The sequence below is a fragment of the Indicator indicator genome, chromosome 8 (assembly GCF_027791375.1).
Source record: "Indicator indicator isolate 239-I01 chromosome 8, UM_Iind_1.1, whole genome shotgun sequence".
Taxonomy (NCBI): Eukaryota; Metazoa; Chordata; class Aves; order Piciformes; family Indicatoridae; genus Indicator; species Indicator indicator.
Genome location: NC_072017.1, coordinates 24,503,057 through 24,520,685, shown reverse-complemented (window position 1 = coordinate 24,520,685; position 17,629 = coordinate 24,503,057). Strand labels below are relative to the sequence as shown.

The following is a 17,629-nucleotide window of genomic DNA, read 5'->3' as shown; positions in this document are numbered from 1 at the left end:
AGAGAGCACACCAACAACAAGATGAATTTAATTAAGAACATCTCCAAAAAAAACCCCAACAGACCAGGAAGTTTAAATGTCTCCTAGTAAGGTAAAGACCTACACTTACAACAGTTACGCTTGGCTTAAAGTCATGCAGAAAAGAGTGAACTGACTTCAGTACTATTCCAGAATTGTGTTTGGATTCAACTGACACGTGCTAGAAAGCTGGAAACCTGCCCTGTGTATTTCAGAGTGTTAAAAGCTTGGAAGCAGGCAAGGCAAGTTAAGTATCTTCGCTGCAAGTTAAATACCTTCATTAACAGTTGCACTGATGGAACACCTGAGAAGAAGTAGTGACCTAATGTACTTATCTAGAGGATAATAATTCATCTGAAAAGATAATGCATTCCACATAAATGAGCTGGCAACAATTTAAGGTGGATGACAGATTATTCCCTATGACCAAAAAAATCCAGATTTTGTCTTTAGACATAACAGTCACTGTACCCATCACAAGCAGCTCACGATTTTAGATATAAATTATCAAGAGCTGATTTTTCAGACTGTTCTAAGTGAGATGACATTTAAAAAGAGGGAGAAACTAGCTTTACCATCAGCCCTTGCTTGAGAGATCCATGATAGCACATGCCTAAAGAAGCAAGCACAAAACAAAGACCAGATCTCTCCACTTTGACTCAGGGGCACATCAAAGCAGACTACACTCAGGTGAATTACATATGTTAATGCTTGGGAACCTAGACCTTACTGTCCCTTAGTAGTTAGTAACTGATACTGTCATCTTAACTGCAAGTCATGAATTAGCTCCCCCTGACCTTTCACTCAGACCTGACTTGAACTGTGGCTTTGTTCAAAAGCAGGATTTAATCAAATTATTTCAGTTCACATTGCTTAAAACTACTGTTTGCCTTGTGCTCCCTTCTACCACTGAATGAATGTGCAGGTCTATCTGTAAGATTATATACACACGAGGCATTTTCATCTATTTATATGTATATAATACAGATACAAAATGTTTCCTTCATCAACACTCCACATAGTCATTTCCTTTTAAAGCAACCCATGTATACTGGTACACACTGGTTGTAAAATTGCTATGCAAATGGAGTAAGCAGCCACAGATTCAAAGTACAGTAAAATCAGAAAGATACTTACCTGCTTTGCTGCTGTAGAAGAAATTTCTTTTTTTTCTAGGAGGTTCAGAAGGTCAGCCAGGACAAAAGAACTGACTGGGCTAGGGGAAAAAGGGGGCAGAAGTTACCTCAGAGAATAAGGTGAAGTAATGTATCTAGGCTGCTGTTGCTTGCCCGAAGATCACACAGCTTTGTATGACAAGCCAGCATCTTCCCTCATCATGCACAGTGCTGAAGTGTGGTTTTGATAGCCTGACTATGCCTTACAAATGTCATACTCCAAATAAGGAAGATTGATTACTACTCTTAACTACATGGTCCTCTTCTCTGCAAGGTGTTTGCTTAACTTCATTCAGCATGACAGCATCAAGGCCTGTGTAGTACTGCCTAAAATTTACAGATAATAACTAACACAGAAGTGAGTAATGGTACATGAAAACAATACTGCTATATTCTTGTGGGACCCACCTTAGGTGATCCTGCTTAGGCAGGGGGTTGAACTCAATGATCTCTGGAGGACTCTTCCAACCCCTACCATTCTATGATTCTATGCTTTTGATTCACCACTGTAGTAATTAAGAAGCCTGACCTTTCCTTTACTGTAAGGGAATGTTGCTTCAAATAACTGAGCAGGTCTTTCAGAACCCAGCCGATCACTTTCTTGGGCTTCATTTGTGTCTGGTTCACCACATTTTCAAAGAATTCTGTCAATCCATCTTCGTTCTGTTTAAGAAAAGTTGAATGCATCAAAAACATACCAGAGTGCAAACATGATTAATTATACAATTAAATTCAGAGTAGTAAATACTCAATCCTAAAGTAAACTTGTTTTTGTGAATTCACTGCAAACTCACAAACCTTTGGAGAAATTTTATTAACATGAGAGGAAACAATGTTAAGGCTAGAAGAGGTACATACAGCTGATCTGCCCACCTGTTTCAATGGAACTTCCAATGAGTGATCTTTTTCCTCTTCACTCTTCTCGAAAATGAGCATTTGAGGAGAAGCTCTTTCACCTTCTCCTGTTTTAAGTGCATATGATACTAGAAAATATAATGCTGCCATCTAACAGGCTGTCATGCTACCTTTAACCAAGAAGAGATTTTTCCTGAAACTCTGCAGATATTTCACTTTCCATCTTGCAATCACTGTCTTTATTTTGGACTGAAGGAATAAGTTTAGTTTGCGCTCACCCTTCAATACTATGGAAAGGTCATACTGTAAGAAGCAGGGGTTTATTTTTCTATTTTTTTCAGAGAAGCTATGTAAGCTTTTCCAGAGCACCCTAAATGCTCAGAAGATATGACAGCAGGGAATTCAATTTATAGCCTAAGCAAAATCTGAGACTGTTTTTAGAAAAACAGACACTGCACAGTCTGTTGAATGCTGTGCTGTTTGTCATCAAGGCATTGATGGATCTTTAACTGCAGCACAGAACTCATTAGGTCTACTGAAGGCTGAACAGATATTAAGTGGCAGCTCCTACCTTTTCAAGGAGACATCCAGTGTGCCACTGGACTTACTGAAGTGTGTGGCACAAATTCACAGGAAGCCAAGCCAGCTCTCAGAAGTTCAGAGGCAGAAGTTTAGAGACAGTCAAGCAGCTATTCTAAGTATACTGTCATCTCAGCAAAAACACTTGCCAAGCATATACTGGCTGCAGCCAGATCTCTGAACAGTTCCAAGCAAGAGCAGTGCAGGTACACACTAAACCATGGTGTGCCTTTCCCACTCCAACACATCCCATCAAAACAGTGGCATTCGTCCTTGTTTTTTAAAGGTAATTTATCATTAGAGCAATACAGAATTTTAGACTTTCTTCCTCAAAACATTCACAACACAAACTTCCAACAGCTCTAGATACCACATTTTTCAGTGGTAATGATGTATGGCTTTTGAGAAGACTGCAGACTACTGCTCTCTGTTCTGTGAAACAGAACAAAATGTGCTTACAATAATGGTTGATGTGCTGTAAAGCTGCTATGAAAATAACTTGAGGCTGCGAGCAAAGAAACCAAGATCCTAATCCACTGAGGTCTTTTGTGAACCAAGGCAGACCTTGTACCTCCTTATAGCTATCTATCTAATATACAGATGTAATTCCCTTCTCTTTCAGTGTTCTTACAAATCTAACTAGTAGTTACTTTGCAATCACATTTTGTAAAATCTAATGCTAATCAGTCTAGAGGAACAAATCTGGCTTAAAATAAAACACAGTAAAAGAGTAACCTGAATACTGAAGTACAGTAAACTTGATTAAAATATCAGTGTTAAGTGGAATTACTTAAATGTATTACTAAATATTGTACTCTAATTCACCTCAGGATTCAATAGCACAAACAAACAGTGATTGTTTAAACAGTAGGTTCCCTTCCACAGAAACACCTGTTCAATTTAGGTAGGAAGAAGTGAGCATGTATAAAAGCTGTTTTTTTACACATGCTGCAGAAGGTTTCACAAACACTCCAGGCAGAATAGGTCTACCTAGAACATTATGCACATGAAAAATGTATTTGCAGATGCCACATGTCTGAATGCAAACTACACAACTCAGGCACAGCACGTCCAACACTTTCATCATGTATAGCCTTGAGAGCATCTCTAGCAGTGGCTGCATTCAGATTTTTGGATACCACTAGCCTGGCTAGAGCTACAGCTGTGACCCTGCTGTCAGATCTTTGAAAATCAAGGCAAGCTGTACCCAGCCATCACATTTTAATCAGATGATTTCCAGGCAGCATGAGCCGAAAAGCCCAGGACATACTCATACATACAAACTAACATATGCTGCCAGGTACCAAACCCCATAACTCACTACTTGTGCACATAAAACCAGATACATTTCCCCAAATTCCTTTGCATTTTGTCATTTGCTGCAGCCAAAGAGTTGGAAAACCCAGCAATGCCAGACTGAAATAAGTAAGGCAGAGTGTCAAAACATCAACATGATTGACATAAATGAAACACATTCTTTATTTTCTTGCCATATTACAAATGCAGACACAACTTGATTTAGCTTAAATTTCTAGATACTGTACTATTTGAGTTTTAACTTGTTTGCATTTTGGTAAACTTTCTTCATGCTAAATTTACTCCAAATAGCAACACATGCACCTGTCCCTTGTGACAGATCTGAAAACCACTGCACACTTTAACATGCTGGTTTACAGACAAGCTAACTGACTGTTCTCCCTCAATTCTGAATAACCTTTTTTAATCTTAGAATCATATAATGGATAGGGTTGAAGGGACCTCCAAAGGTCTTCTAATCCAACCCCCCTACAGTAAGCAGGGACATCCTCCACTAGATCAGGTTTCCCAGAGCCTTGTCAAGCCTGACCTTGAATACCCCCAAAGATGGGATCTCAACTACCTCTCTGGGCAACCTGTTCCAGTGTTCACCACTCTCATGGTAATCAGCTTATTCCTAACATCCAACCTAAATCTACTCTTTAATTTCAAACCATTAGCCCCTTGTCCTGGGGCTAGAGGCCTTTTGTAAACAGTCCCTCTTCAGCCTTCTTGTGGCCCCCCTTCAGGCACTTTCATAGAAAGGAACCCAAAAATCTGGAATTGCAGCACCATGTTTATGATTCAGGCCCACTCAGTGCCCACACTACATACCAAATATGCTGTAACAAACTCACTGGAATCTCACTGCCATGATATCTGATACACCAGTATTTCAAAGAGATGCAAATTTCTAATTTAAGATTATCATTTAATAGTACTGTGATGTCAAAAAAAACCCTACTGGTACTTAGATGCTTTAGGTACTTGGATTTCAGATACTTATGAAGTTTAAAACAACACATTATTTTACAGAATACCATGGGTACAATCTTTAAAGCCATTGGGTCTGTACTGCAAACTTTATGCTTAAAGAAAAAGTAATGTTTCTCAAATAACTTAAGAAAACTACATCAATGTTCAGAAATAAAATGTCATTTTCTGCTTTCCTATTCCCATTTTCACCATCACAGTTCCCACAATGACCAACTGTGAGGTAACAACTTCTGCAAAAATGTGCAAGACTGTCAGGGGAAAAAAACCAAACCAAACCAACGAGCAGAAAATCTACACTATTAGAGCAGAGCAGCAGAGCAGTCAGAGTTCAAGCTTTTTCCTATGGCTTATTACAAAATTACTTAAGTTATAAAAACAAGCACAAATTCACCTGTACAAGGAAGACAGTGTACAATGAACAAAAATGTTCAAAACCAATTTTTACAGCATCCTACTTTTGTCTGTTCAAAGGATTCACCCATGCACATGTTCCACTGAAGCAATAATCCAAAGCCCAAGAGAAACAGCCACTTTTATCCAAGGAACAGAGAACAGTAAGTGCACAGGAAGACTTAAAATTCAGGCAAGAAAGGGAACAACCAGATTGTTTTTTCTAATGCTATACTGTCATGACTGATCTGTTTTTGAGTTGGACCTCTCCAGATATCAGCATGCTTTTTGAAAACGAAGTATCACATTATTATCTGTACCAATACATCTTATTTTTTGACTCAACAGGAAGAAAGACAAAAGCATTGCAATACCATAACTGGCAAAGCTGCCAGAGAGCCTTCTTGACTGAGATATGTGCCAGCCTACTAGCTTACACAGCAAAGCAGAAACTGCATACAGACTCCTAACTCTATGGAGCCTGTGTGGGTCAAAGAATTGCATCTTAACAAATAAGAATACTTCTGCTGTAATGTCCTCGTTTCAGCTGAGACAGGGTTAATTTTCTTCCTAGTAGCTGGTACAGTGCTGTGTTTTGGATTTAGTGAGATAATGTTGATAAAACACTGATGTTTTAGTTGTTCCTAAGTAACACTAAGTTAAGGACTTCTCAATTTCCCATGCTCTGTCACCGAACAGATGTACAAGGAGCTGGGAAGGAGCACAGCCAGGATAGCTGACCTGATCTAGCCAAAGGGATGCTCCCTTCCACAGAACATCATGCTCAGGATATAAACTGGGGAGTTGGCTGGGAGGGGTGGATCATCCTTTGGGCATCAGTCAGTGAATTGCCTGGTAAGCAATTGCATTGTGCATCACTTGTCCTTTTCTTGCATTTTATTTCACTCTTTGTTATATTCCTTTTCATTACAATTATTATTATATTTATTATTGCTATTATATTTTTTTTTAGTTATTAAACTGCTTTTATTTCAGCCAATGAGTTTTAACTTTTTTTTTCCTTTTTTATTTCATTATTATTCTCCTCCTCCCCATCCCACTGGGAGAGGGAAGGATTAAGTCACCTTTCATGGTGCTGGCTTACACCAAGGCTGCATGTGTATAGTTGCTGGCTGAGATAAACCACAACAACAGAGAAAAGCAGAACCCTTATTTATTTTCACTATTTAGACAAAACTGTCAGAAATGTAGCCATTTACACTTAAGACATAAAGATATTAATAGGTAACACTCTCCTTCCCTTTCAGAACATCTTGTAATTAGGCAGAGCAGGAGTCTCAGATTCTCACTGCTGAGTACACACAGGCAGTTACCATATATGAGAATAAACCTCATGAAGCAAGCTCAGAAGCTCACTTGCAGCCTGAAGTCTGGCATTGTTTTATTGTAACTTTGGTGCATAATGTTTTCTCTAACAAGTTGGCACACAACAGAGACTCTGCATTTTAGAGTCATCCCTCTGCCACTGCCATTTATTTAATGAGCACTCCTGGGTGCTCTAACTTGAAAGAATGCTCATTAGATCTGTGCATCTGGCCCTATCAGCAATCTTCTGCAACGTCTGATGCAAGCTTAACACAGCAACAGACAGACCCTTTTCAGATGAATTAAGGTTAACTAGTCTCCCCGTGAACAGGCAAGCAACTTTTATGGAGAGCATACATGCGGACATTCTAACGCACAATAAAAGACGACCCACGGTGAAGAACACGTTCACTTCATGCATTCAAATGGATGCATTATCTTCTTACAAGCTGAATCCCGAATTTCATCTTGGAGCTCATTAACTGTCTTGTATGTTGCAAGAAGGAAAAAAGTTAAAAAAAGCAAAGGCAGTAGAACAGGTGTAAAGAAAGGGCAGTTGGTAAGGTGAATACAGAGGGCTAGTTGAGATGACAGAAACCTCACAGCAGAAGCCATCAATACCAGCAAAATTGCAGCATGCAAGAAGTGGGCTGATGCCAGGTTAAAGGAAGGGGTGTGCTGGGTCTGGCTGCGATGGAGTCCACAGGGTGCTGTGTTTTGGATTGGTGACTAAAGCAATCATGCTGGTGTTTTGGCTGCTCTATTTTTTTCCAGCTCTGCCCCCCACAGCAAGTAGGTCAAAGGTGGGCATGAAGCTCAGTGCAGACACAAACTGGACAGCTAATCCAAATTGGCCAAGGGGATATTCCATGCCATATAACACTCTGCTCACCAGGGAAAAACTATGGAAGGAGATTTGGGCAGGTATAGGAGGTAGTCATTGTCATTGGTCAGACACTGGCTGTGTATCAGTCTACTCATGGGAAGTGGTGAGTAACTGCATTTTCATTACTTTTTCCTTTCTCTTTCTTTCACTTAAGTAAGTATCTTTATCTCAAATTATGAGTCTTCTGGCTTTTGCTCTGTTTTTTCCCCTATCCCACTGACAGGGAAAATGAGGAAGCAGCTGTAGATCTTAGCAGCAAGCCAAGTTCAAGGCACAACAGAGGGGGAGAAGAAGAAAAGTATGTCAGAAAAAAAGAGTTTGGAATTTATCTACCTTTCTGAGGGCTGTTTATTTTAATGTGAGAAATATGTTGATGTGAAAAAATGCATGCACGGACAGGAATGCTCTCTGCAAAACCACACTTTGCAGCTTATCGAATGAAATAAAAAGGTAAGAACTACTGACACCTCTTGAGGCTATCACTGCATCCTTGTGACTTGGATGAGACTTACGGCTCACCTGCCCACCAAACACTGAAAGATCTACAATGGTACACCATCACAAAAGCAGATTTTCCAACAGCTTCTTTCAGAAGAAAGAATATGTTGTTTTGTTTTTTTTTTTCTGTAGAAGCAGGTTCTGTACTAAATTACAAGCAAAGGAGGGATACTAAGCAGTTAAATTTTGTGCACTGCTCTCCCTCCATTTGTAGTTAAAGGACAGGAACTTCTCCAAAGGACAATGCAAAATTTTTACAGTTCCTTCTGAATCTTACTCTAAAGAAGTTCTTTTCTTTCTGTCTCCACTAATCACAGAAATAATTAAAGCAGGGAACTGTCCCAGCTTAGCTGGCTATGTAAAATGCCTAATCTTGGGTGGGTATACTAACCTCCACACAGTTAACACTGGCAAACACAGATGACAGTTTGTACTTAAAAAGGTCAAAGTCCTTTAGAATAATTTTGAAGGTTAGGAGATTTTTTCTGTCACTTCCATACTTGACACATCCTTTTCTTCCCTCCTTTCTTTTAATCTTGAGAAGAGAAGCTGAGAGGGGATCTTATTAACATCTACAAATATCTGAGGGGTGAGTGTCAAGGTGAAGGTGCCAGGCTCTTTTTAGTGGTGTCCAGAAATATAACATGGAAGAACAGGTATAAGCTGGAACACAGGAAGTTTCACCTCAACATGAGGAGACACATCTTTATGGTGAGGATGACAGTGCACAGAACTGGCTGCCCAGAAAAGTTGTGGAGTTTCATTCTCTAGAGGCTTTCAAAACCCTTCTGGATGTGTTCCTGTGTGGCCTGCCCTAGGTGATCCTGCTTTGACAGGGTGCTTGGACTCAATGATCTCTGGAGGATCCTTCCCACCCTTAACATTCTATGATTCCTCAGATTCTTCATCCCCTCTTCTGAACCTTTCCTTGGTAAACTGCATTGTGAGGTCAAAAGTTGATACTGTACAGCCATTTGAATCATAGAATCAACCAGGTTGGAAGAGACCTCCAAGATCATCCAGTCCAACCTATCACCCAGCCCTATCCAATCAACTAGACCATGGCACCAAGTGCCTCATCCAGTCTTCTCTTGAGCATCTCCAGGGACAGTGACTCCACCACCTCCCTGGACAGCCCATTCCCATGGGCAATCACTTTATCTGTGAAGAGAGAGTGTACTTACTTAAGTCTGGGTTTGTTTTTTTCCAAAATAATGTGGAAGCCAGAACAACGGCACACAAAGCTGAAAGATTTAAACTTTGGGTCTTCCTTCTGCAGTCAGAAAAACACATCCACTAATATTGACAATGTGCCCAGCCTTGTACCAAACCAAAAAAACCAAGAAGAGCAGGCACTTGCAGACAAGGGTTTGTCTGTAAGAAGTTGTACATTTGTTGCAGTCAGTCATGGGTACATCCATGTGTAGACGGACAAGATCAATATGAAATCATAGTTACTTGACTGTGCCTTGCATGAGAAAACCTTCAAGGCATACTCTCTATGGTTTCTTTTCCCCACTACTCCATGTATATGGTTCTAAGATATACACTGGGTATGCACTGGATATATTTCCAAACCAAAAAACATCCATGAGAACTGACAGCTGGTTAATAGGACATCTATAAAAGTCATGTGGTTTTTGAAAAGATTTAAGTTTTTAGGCTTCTCATTTATCAATAGACCTACCAATAAGGTGAAGCTGTGTTCAGGAAGAATTCCATACTGTTCAACAAGCTTTGCTCTCTTCACACTGGGGAGGTCAGGAAGTCTTTCATGAATCCAATCAATATTTACCACTTGCTGATGGTTCATATTAGCTGGCAAAGATTTAGTATCATAAAGAATCAATGGAGGAAGGTTTGGCTCTGGCATAAACCTAGTAAAAATAAAAATAAAATTCCTTTACAATGACTTTTACTCAGAAGCTAGAAAAGGAAATAGAATTTATATCACAAGTTTATACTTAACTGGAGTTGCATTACTATTCAACAAAACAAAATTCGTGACTTGGTGTATAACTGTTAAGTAGTAAGAGATCAGCTGAACTACTGTAAAGCCTCTGTTTTCTTTCTTTGAGCATCTGAGCTGATGGTAGGGATAGGAAAAGGGTAATGAACCCTTCTGCACTGAAAATAATAATAACACCCCCCCCCCCCCGAGTACAAACACTCCTTTTGCCATCAAGCATGAATTGTAGATCTGGACAAAACCAGGAGTGGACTGTCAGGGAAAAATCCACATTGACAGCCAACTGCCAGGAGTGTTCTGGGCACATCATAACTTTTCCAGACTAACTTCAAAAATCCTGATGAAATCTCATGCTGGGCTAAAAAGCAAAGTTACTCTGCTCAGCAGGAAGCCATCACAGAACAAAAGGCTCCCTTAAAGAGAAGGCCAATTCAAACCACCAGAATAGCTGCAATTGAAGCAGAAAGCTCACTCTTATATGATCAAATGAGGGGTTCAAAAATTTCAGAAAAAAGGACATTTGGCACCCTTTACACATTTACTATAATAATTTCTATTTCATATCTGCTAAACATAGATTTTTTTTAAGTTTAATATATTATGTACAGCAGTGAATTATGAAAAAAATCTGAAAAACACAGTTTAATACTGATCCTAATCTTAGTAATAGCAATCTCTCTGGCCTTTGTTTGAAATATCTTAGACTCACTGGTTTTGCCTAGGTTTTCATGAATTTACCTTTGCATTTGTTTGAATTGTCTTGTTAAATAAGCTTCATACCAGCCCCTACCATAATAAGGAATTCACACATTGGCCATGGCCTATTCTGCTGCATTTGTAAAACAAAATATAATTTAAAAAATCAGATTTACACTTTGTGGGATATTTTTGAAATCCTTGCTCTGCTCTAGTAACAACCATCCTACAATGTATGTAAATCTAGCAGGAACACAGATCAGGCAAAGCTAAGAGGCTTTGGAAGTTCTCCTGCAGAACTACAATTCTCCAGCTGGGAAATGAACCCTAGGAGTAACAGGAAGACTGTCTCTGGGATGCAATGCTAAGGATCTACTAGGAGGATCAGTGCTAAGATTGTCCTAACCAGGGGAGGCAAGCACACACAGAGTAGAAAAGGGGTGTCCAGAGGAATCAGCAATCACTGAATTGCATCCTTCTTCCTCATCCCATCCAGACACCACTTGATTACATCATGTGCTAGGGTGATAAGCAGCTGTGCTGCTGCTTTGCATTACCCCAGTACTTGTTCCCAGCTGCACTGCTTCCCCACAAGACTTATTCCTTGTCTCCTTGCTCTCTGGCTAAATCCTTCTTGGGTGGCTGTTTATGGTTCAATGCTGTCATCTCACACTGGTGGAAGACAAGAACAACTTAGCAAGGTAATGTCTTAATTAAGTCTAAAAAGTTCTTAATGTAGAAACCTGCCTATGAGTACTGAGCTTGTATTACACTGACTACACTTAAGAAATGAAATAAATTCTCAGTTCTTGAAATGTCAATTTTATTTTAAAAAATAAATACCGATAATCCTGTTTTCCTTCTTTGTCTCTCATTGGTACAGTGCACCTAGAATAATAACAAAACAAGTAAGATGAGGTAAGTGGCACAACACAAACTTAGTTTTATGGCAAAAACACAAAACAAACTTTGCCTTCTGAAGAATAGAAGAGCTTCTTTAGACTGCTTCAAAGAATGCATGTATGTAAGAGGGTAGTCATTTTCACACAGACACTGCTTGACATAGCACACAATCTGCTGTGGAAAAGCCCCAACTTTAAGAAGACATTACTACATGTGATGAGACTGTACCTGTCAATGTTAGCTTTAAAGGCAGAACTTGAGTGATTCCACATTACCTCTCTTGATTTCCTAATTCCTAATGTTCCTCCAAAATAAAAACTCACCCAAGTTTCGAATCAAAGGCTCTTGTTTCATTCAGAATTGTTCCACCATTTTCAAGTTCTTCAATTTGTCTCTGTATTTCATAGTCTGACAGAAACAAAAGAAAAACAAGTAAGTTTGTTATACTGCATTATGAGCCTCTGTACACACCACTATTTCATTTTTCACTGCTGTGCAATAGTGGAAGAGTTTGTTGATTTAACCTTAATGAAATAAACAGCAGCAGTTACAGGCAGAGTTATCAGTCACTGTCTCACTCACCAGCACTGTTTTGTGTGTTATCCTCATCTTCTTTCATTCCCTCTAAACATAAACATTTTCTCCCAGGCACTGCAGCCAAGCCATACATTCCTAGTGACCTTCCTATCACATAGTTGAGTTTTCTTTTGGAGAAGCAGTAACCATCCTTTCTTGTTCATACCTGAGGTGCCTCTGAACTTCATACACACCACTACTGCACTCAGTGGAAAGCAATCATTTACACTGTGACACAGATACTACTGTGTATTTAAGTATAAATGTGCCAGGCATTAAATCATCTGTGTTGTGGCTCTTGCAGGAAGAGGGTTACCCCTGCAAGGAAACTGCAGACTAACATGGCTGCTATCCCCACATTACCCCATACTAAGATTTATACCGTCAGGGAGCAGCAGGAGTTGGGGTGATCTTCTTGGGGAGACAGACCAGGAGGTGAGAGTGACCACAGCACAGGCAGTGGCCTCACCACCCAGTGCAGTCTCAGTGGTCTGAACAGCATGGGCAGAGGCATGCACTGTTAACAGGGTCCATTGACAGTCTTGATCAAAGTGAGGGGGTGAGTTAGGTGCAGAGTCCATGCAGGGAGTTCAGTCAGATGCAGCAGGAGGTAACTCCAGAGACAGGACTCAGAACAAAGCTACAGAACAGAACTCAGGCAAAGTCTGAATGCCCCAGTCTGAACTTATATGGGACTTGGGGATCCATGGGTAAGGTGCAGAGATGGGACACCCCCATGAAGCTAGATGGGGCATTACTGTCAGTTACTGCATGCAGGAGACTGACACATTTTATGTCAGACCACATAAAATATCTACAATGCTCCTGTAATGAAGCAACCATCATTTACCTACTGCTTTTCCTAGGAATCGTAAGCTATTGATATTCTTCACTTCAGTCCTCACTCCATACGGCTCCCCAGGGTGATGCACAGAAACATTGGCATCCACTCTCAGCTGACCCTCTGTAAAAAGAAACTTCATCAACAGACTGGTCTGCCCTGTAAACTAGAGTAAAAATCTTGTCATGCATGAATAACTCCATGTAATGTGCAGCGCATAAATAGTAGACTGAAATATACTCAGTCTATATTAAATACATTCACCTCATCATAGCTTTCTGTTTGTGATTCCATCTTAAGACCCTGCCTCCAATCATTTAAAATTACCCAAGAATACTGCTTTAAAAAAAATAATTACTGCTCATAATTCCTCTCAGACAAAACTGCATGGTGCAGTGCAGCACAGATCCTCTAAGCCATATTGTGAAAAAAGCTTCTGATTCACAGCTCTTAAATAAAGGGCAGAATTAGACAAGCAATTTAAAATGGTAGATTGTGAGCTTCCATTCCTCTGAAAACAGCCTAAAAATACCTTTTGAAATTACCATTTGATGGATGTATATTACTCTACTACAGAACACAAGAACATACAGTTTTGTCGAACAGATTTACTAAGGTGTTCTTAGAAATTTACAGCTCAAGGACAAAATGTGAGAAGTACTGGATTTTTTTGTGTAATTTTCTTTTTCTCCTTCAAGAAACTGCAATTTTCCCCCCTGCCCCAAATTTCCCTGTCTGCCAAAACCTGAAACCGAACATAAAGTTTTATACATAAGTATCCTGTACTTCTAGTCCAAAATAAAATAATATCCTTAGAGATCCTAAAAGAATCAACCACAAGTAACTTGTAATTGTATCTTTCTAAGTTTTGCCCCTCTTGAGACATCTCTTCTGAAAAGAGATGCCACAGTTATTCAACAGGTAGCAATAAACAATCAGGAGAGATTACACTAAAAGGACACATGATTTTTCTCGTATTCCACAGCGATCATCTATAGCCCTCCTCTTTGTTATTTTTTTTCATTTGGTTGGTTTGGTTTTGGACTTCTGTTTGTTTTTAAATTTCAAATAACAATAACAGGAAGCAAACACTTAGTGTTTAGATACAATAGCATTACTCGAGAGAGTGTAAAATAGCTCACAGTTAAACCTGTGAAGATGTCTACACCTTCAGAATCCATTCCAGTCAATGGATGTAAATTGACTAGAGAGGCCTTGCTACACTTCGTAAAAATAGGCTGGATGACAGTGCACTAATTTCCTCTGTCTTCATAGAGTCTTGCAGGACATGCAAATTAAGGACAAAGGTGCTGGAAATAATCCAACATCTCTTTCAAGAGAAAAGGTTTGCACGTGCTCCCTGTTTGGGGTGAAATGAGTACTTCTTCCGGAAGAGCAATAGTCTTGTCATGTCCTTGTCTCATTTTGAGAGATGACCTGCTTCTATTTGGATGTATGTGTCAACATGACAAGACAATGAAATTAATCAGGCATAAGTGAAAGGAGAGCCAGACCCCAAATGTTCTTAAAAAAACCCTTTTTTCCCATTAAGCCCACTTTACACCCAGCTTCTTTACCTTTCACATTGCAATGACATCATCTTTACATGCATTTGTTGTTAATGAAATAACACCTGGTAGAACTGGGCACTTATCTTTACTGAACACACAAGTAGAATAGAAGGTAAATATGAGAATGTAAAGCCCTTATTTGAAATAAAGTATTTATGATGAGATAAAACCATAGCAGAAAGCATCTAAAAACACCACCTTGAAAAAAAAAATCCAAATACTTTTAAAGTTAACCATAATGGAGGAAAAATATTGCCAACACTGGAATTCTCCTTTAGAGTCAGAAATCTCATTGCAATAAAAGACACCACAGTGAAACTCCAGTGGCAATCTTAGAGCCAAATTCAGTAGTGATAAACAACGGCTTACACATAGGTTTACACAGGTCTTTGAAGAAGCATTCAAACTCAACATTAACAACTGAGCCCCATTTGACACCTGTAACACTAGTGTGAGAGAAGATGCAAAGACACATATAATGTCTAGCAATTATTATCCCCCCCTATATTAAATTAGCTGTTTCTTTTGGATCCCATTCACTGGGTGATGAGATGGACCACTCTTGGTTCAGTTCCCTAGGAGATGCATCCTACTATACTACAGACTGAAGTTGCTGCCTAAAGAGTGAAGCCAACTGTTGCAGGCAAGAGTACAGCTTAAGTTGTGAACTCTAACAGGCAGCTGATAATTCGGTGTATGTGTGGAGGGGATGTACGACCAAAACTACATTTAAACTCCCAAGCAGAAGCCTATTTGCTAGCTGTAACCACGATCTGGCTGTAAATTTTGATAACATTGAAATGGAGCAGAAGTGGTATAAACCTGAATCCTTCTATTAATAGGACATGAGATAGAACCACTAATTAAGAGGCTGATCGTACATTGTGCTTCTGCACACCACCTATTGTGAAGATTGGTGCCTTAGGACTCCAGAAAGAAGAACTGGTGCCAAAAGCAGGGGTTCCCAAAGGAGGAAGTGGTCTCAGAAAGATAGCAGTGATCTTTGCTAAAGAGATCCTGGAGGTGAGGGAGAATCCTGAGGATCAGGCAGACACATGGAGAGAAATGCCAGGGAATTCCTAGGGACTTTGGTTTCTAACACCTGAGAGCAGCAACTGCAAGTGTGTTGCACAGCACAAGCCAGCATAATTTTCTGGTCTGACCAGCAGTGGCCTCCCCAGTGGGAAGAGAAATTGAGACCAAGGGAATATAACGCTGGAATGGAGGGAGAGACAGTGAGTGTGTGAAATTATCAAACAGGGCAAAAGCTGCAGTCTCATTAATTCTTGAGTTAACCCCAGCACCCATGCGTGCTAAGCAGTGTCATGCAATTCACCCATGACACGCAGCACAAGTTTACTGCCCACACCCATTTTATGACTAGCTGACACACAAGTTACAAAATGATCCATGCTCCCACTACTTTGTCCTGTAATTTCCATAATCAACAACTAATCCTTACTGCAGATCTCCGTGCCACAGTGCTGATGCAAGAAAGACAAAGACAGTTAGGGAGAAACATCACAAGAACCCCTGGGATGTTCCTTCTTGCCTAGGTTTATCCTGTATAACGATTTGTGAGGCAATATAAAATCTGCACTGCAAAGCTCTGCGGATGAAGGCAGGCCCATTAGGACACCTGAAGCATGGTGGACATTTGGACAGGCTCTGAGTACTGTAAAAACAATGGCTAAAAAAAGGCTATGTGTTTAAGCAGCTACAGAACAAAACAATCAGAAGCTGCGAAATTGCAAATGCAGAGAATTACTGGTGACAAGGGAATGTACCCTTCTGTACCTGCCATGACTGCCTGGCTGCTCCCAAGTGTTTGAAGAATGAGCTGAAGCTCTCTGACTGCGGCAGCTGCTTCTTCCCCACAGCACATATCAGGCTCCATGACAACCTCCATAAGGCCAACTCCTATCAGGGAAAGATACAGGAGATTTTCAACAATAGCTTTTGATCTTGGCATATTAGAATGCAACTGGCTAAACACATGAAAGCACTTGGGATTTTTTTGAAAATAAAATAAAATAAATAACCTCCTATGTATTATTTAGTAACTGTCACTATGGGCCTAGCTGCAGACTGCTATAAAAACTTTTCCTCCTGGTTATTTTAAAGGAACAGACAATCCAGAGACAGTCCTTTACCCTTTGAAAGACATACTCCTCTTCTTCCTTTCTCCAATACAACTCCATTTAAAGCCAATCCATTTCCAGATTTGAATTTATTTATTTTAAACTAATTTTGGAACAGACAGAACTGTAAACAGATGTAGTCTAGTTTTTAGCATTCAAAGATTATGAGCAGCACATAACTTCAATGGACAGCCAAGCTTTTTTATTCCAGTTAAGCTAGACCATCCATGTTGCTGCCCATGTTGTGTATTGATTTACTTCATTCCCTTTACAATTTCAAAATATAAAGAGAAAATCTAACTTTTTTTCAAAGCTAATAATTAAGGGAATGTTAGACTCACGTACTGACAAATTCCAGCACCTGCTTCTTCTATACACAAAAACTTGATTCACCAGGTCTGTGATTTTTTTTTTAAACAACAATGCACATAGCTGAGCAGCTCTGTGACTGAGAAATACAGTTTTGTGCAAACTGAAGCCAGCAGATTTCTAACTTGCTATTGCCAATCGCCACCAACCAACAGCAATGGGAATGGCCTACTGGCCATTCAAAAGAAATCAACTATTCCCCTGCTTCAAGTGTATCAGTCATGTTAATGAATTTTTATTTTCAAGGAGAGACACACTGGGCTGTCTTTCACTTGTTCCCTGTCACTTTCAAAGACACAGAAAGGAGAAAAATAGAAAAATGATCCATGCCTACCAGCCCTATTCAAGTCAACGAGAGTCTGGCTCCTTGTGTCATCATGGAGACTCTTTCCACTGTCTTGCTCCAACTGGATTTGTTTAATCCTCACAGTTTTGGTCACCATCTGGCTCATTTTATTGTCTATGCAGACACTGTATAACAGATTTCCATTCACCGCAATAGGAACTCTTTGCTGAGTGATTTGATAGCCTGCCTGTCCACAAA

General features: G+C 39.8%; 1 protein-coding gene across 1 annotated transcript in view; it reads right to left on the bottom strand.

The window, feature by feature from the left end:
* GATB (glutamyl-tRNA amidotransferase subunit B) overlaps positions 1–17,629 on the bottom strand; it is a 39,806-nt gene that overhangs the window by 7,290 nt on the left and 14,887 nt on the right. The window contains exons 4-11 of the mRNA XM_054382950.1: positions 17,420–17,618; positions 16,373–16,495; positions 13,014–13,127; positions 11,911–11,995; positions 11,528–11,572; positions 9,707–9,896; positions 1,723–1,856; positions 1,156–1,234 (exon numbers count right to left, since the gene is read on the bottom strand). Of these exons, the coding sequence (XP_054238925.1) occupies positions 1,156–1,234; positions 1,723–1,856; positions 9,707–9,896; positions 11,528–11,572; positions 11,911–11,995; positions 13,014–13,127; positions 16,373–16,495; positions 17,420–17,618 (969 nt within the window). The remainder of the gene's footprint in view (positions 1–1,155; positions 1,235–1,722; positions 1,857–9,706; positions 9,897–11,527; positions 11,573–11,910; positions 11,996–13,013; positions 13,128–16,372; positions 16,496–17,419; positions 17,619–17,629) is intronic.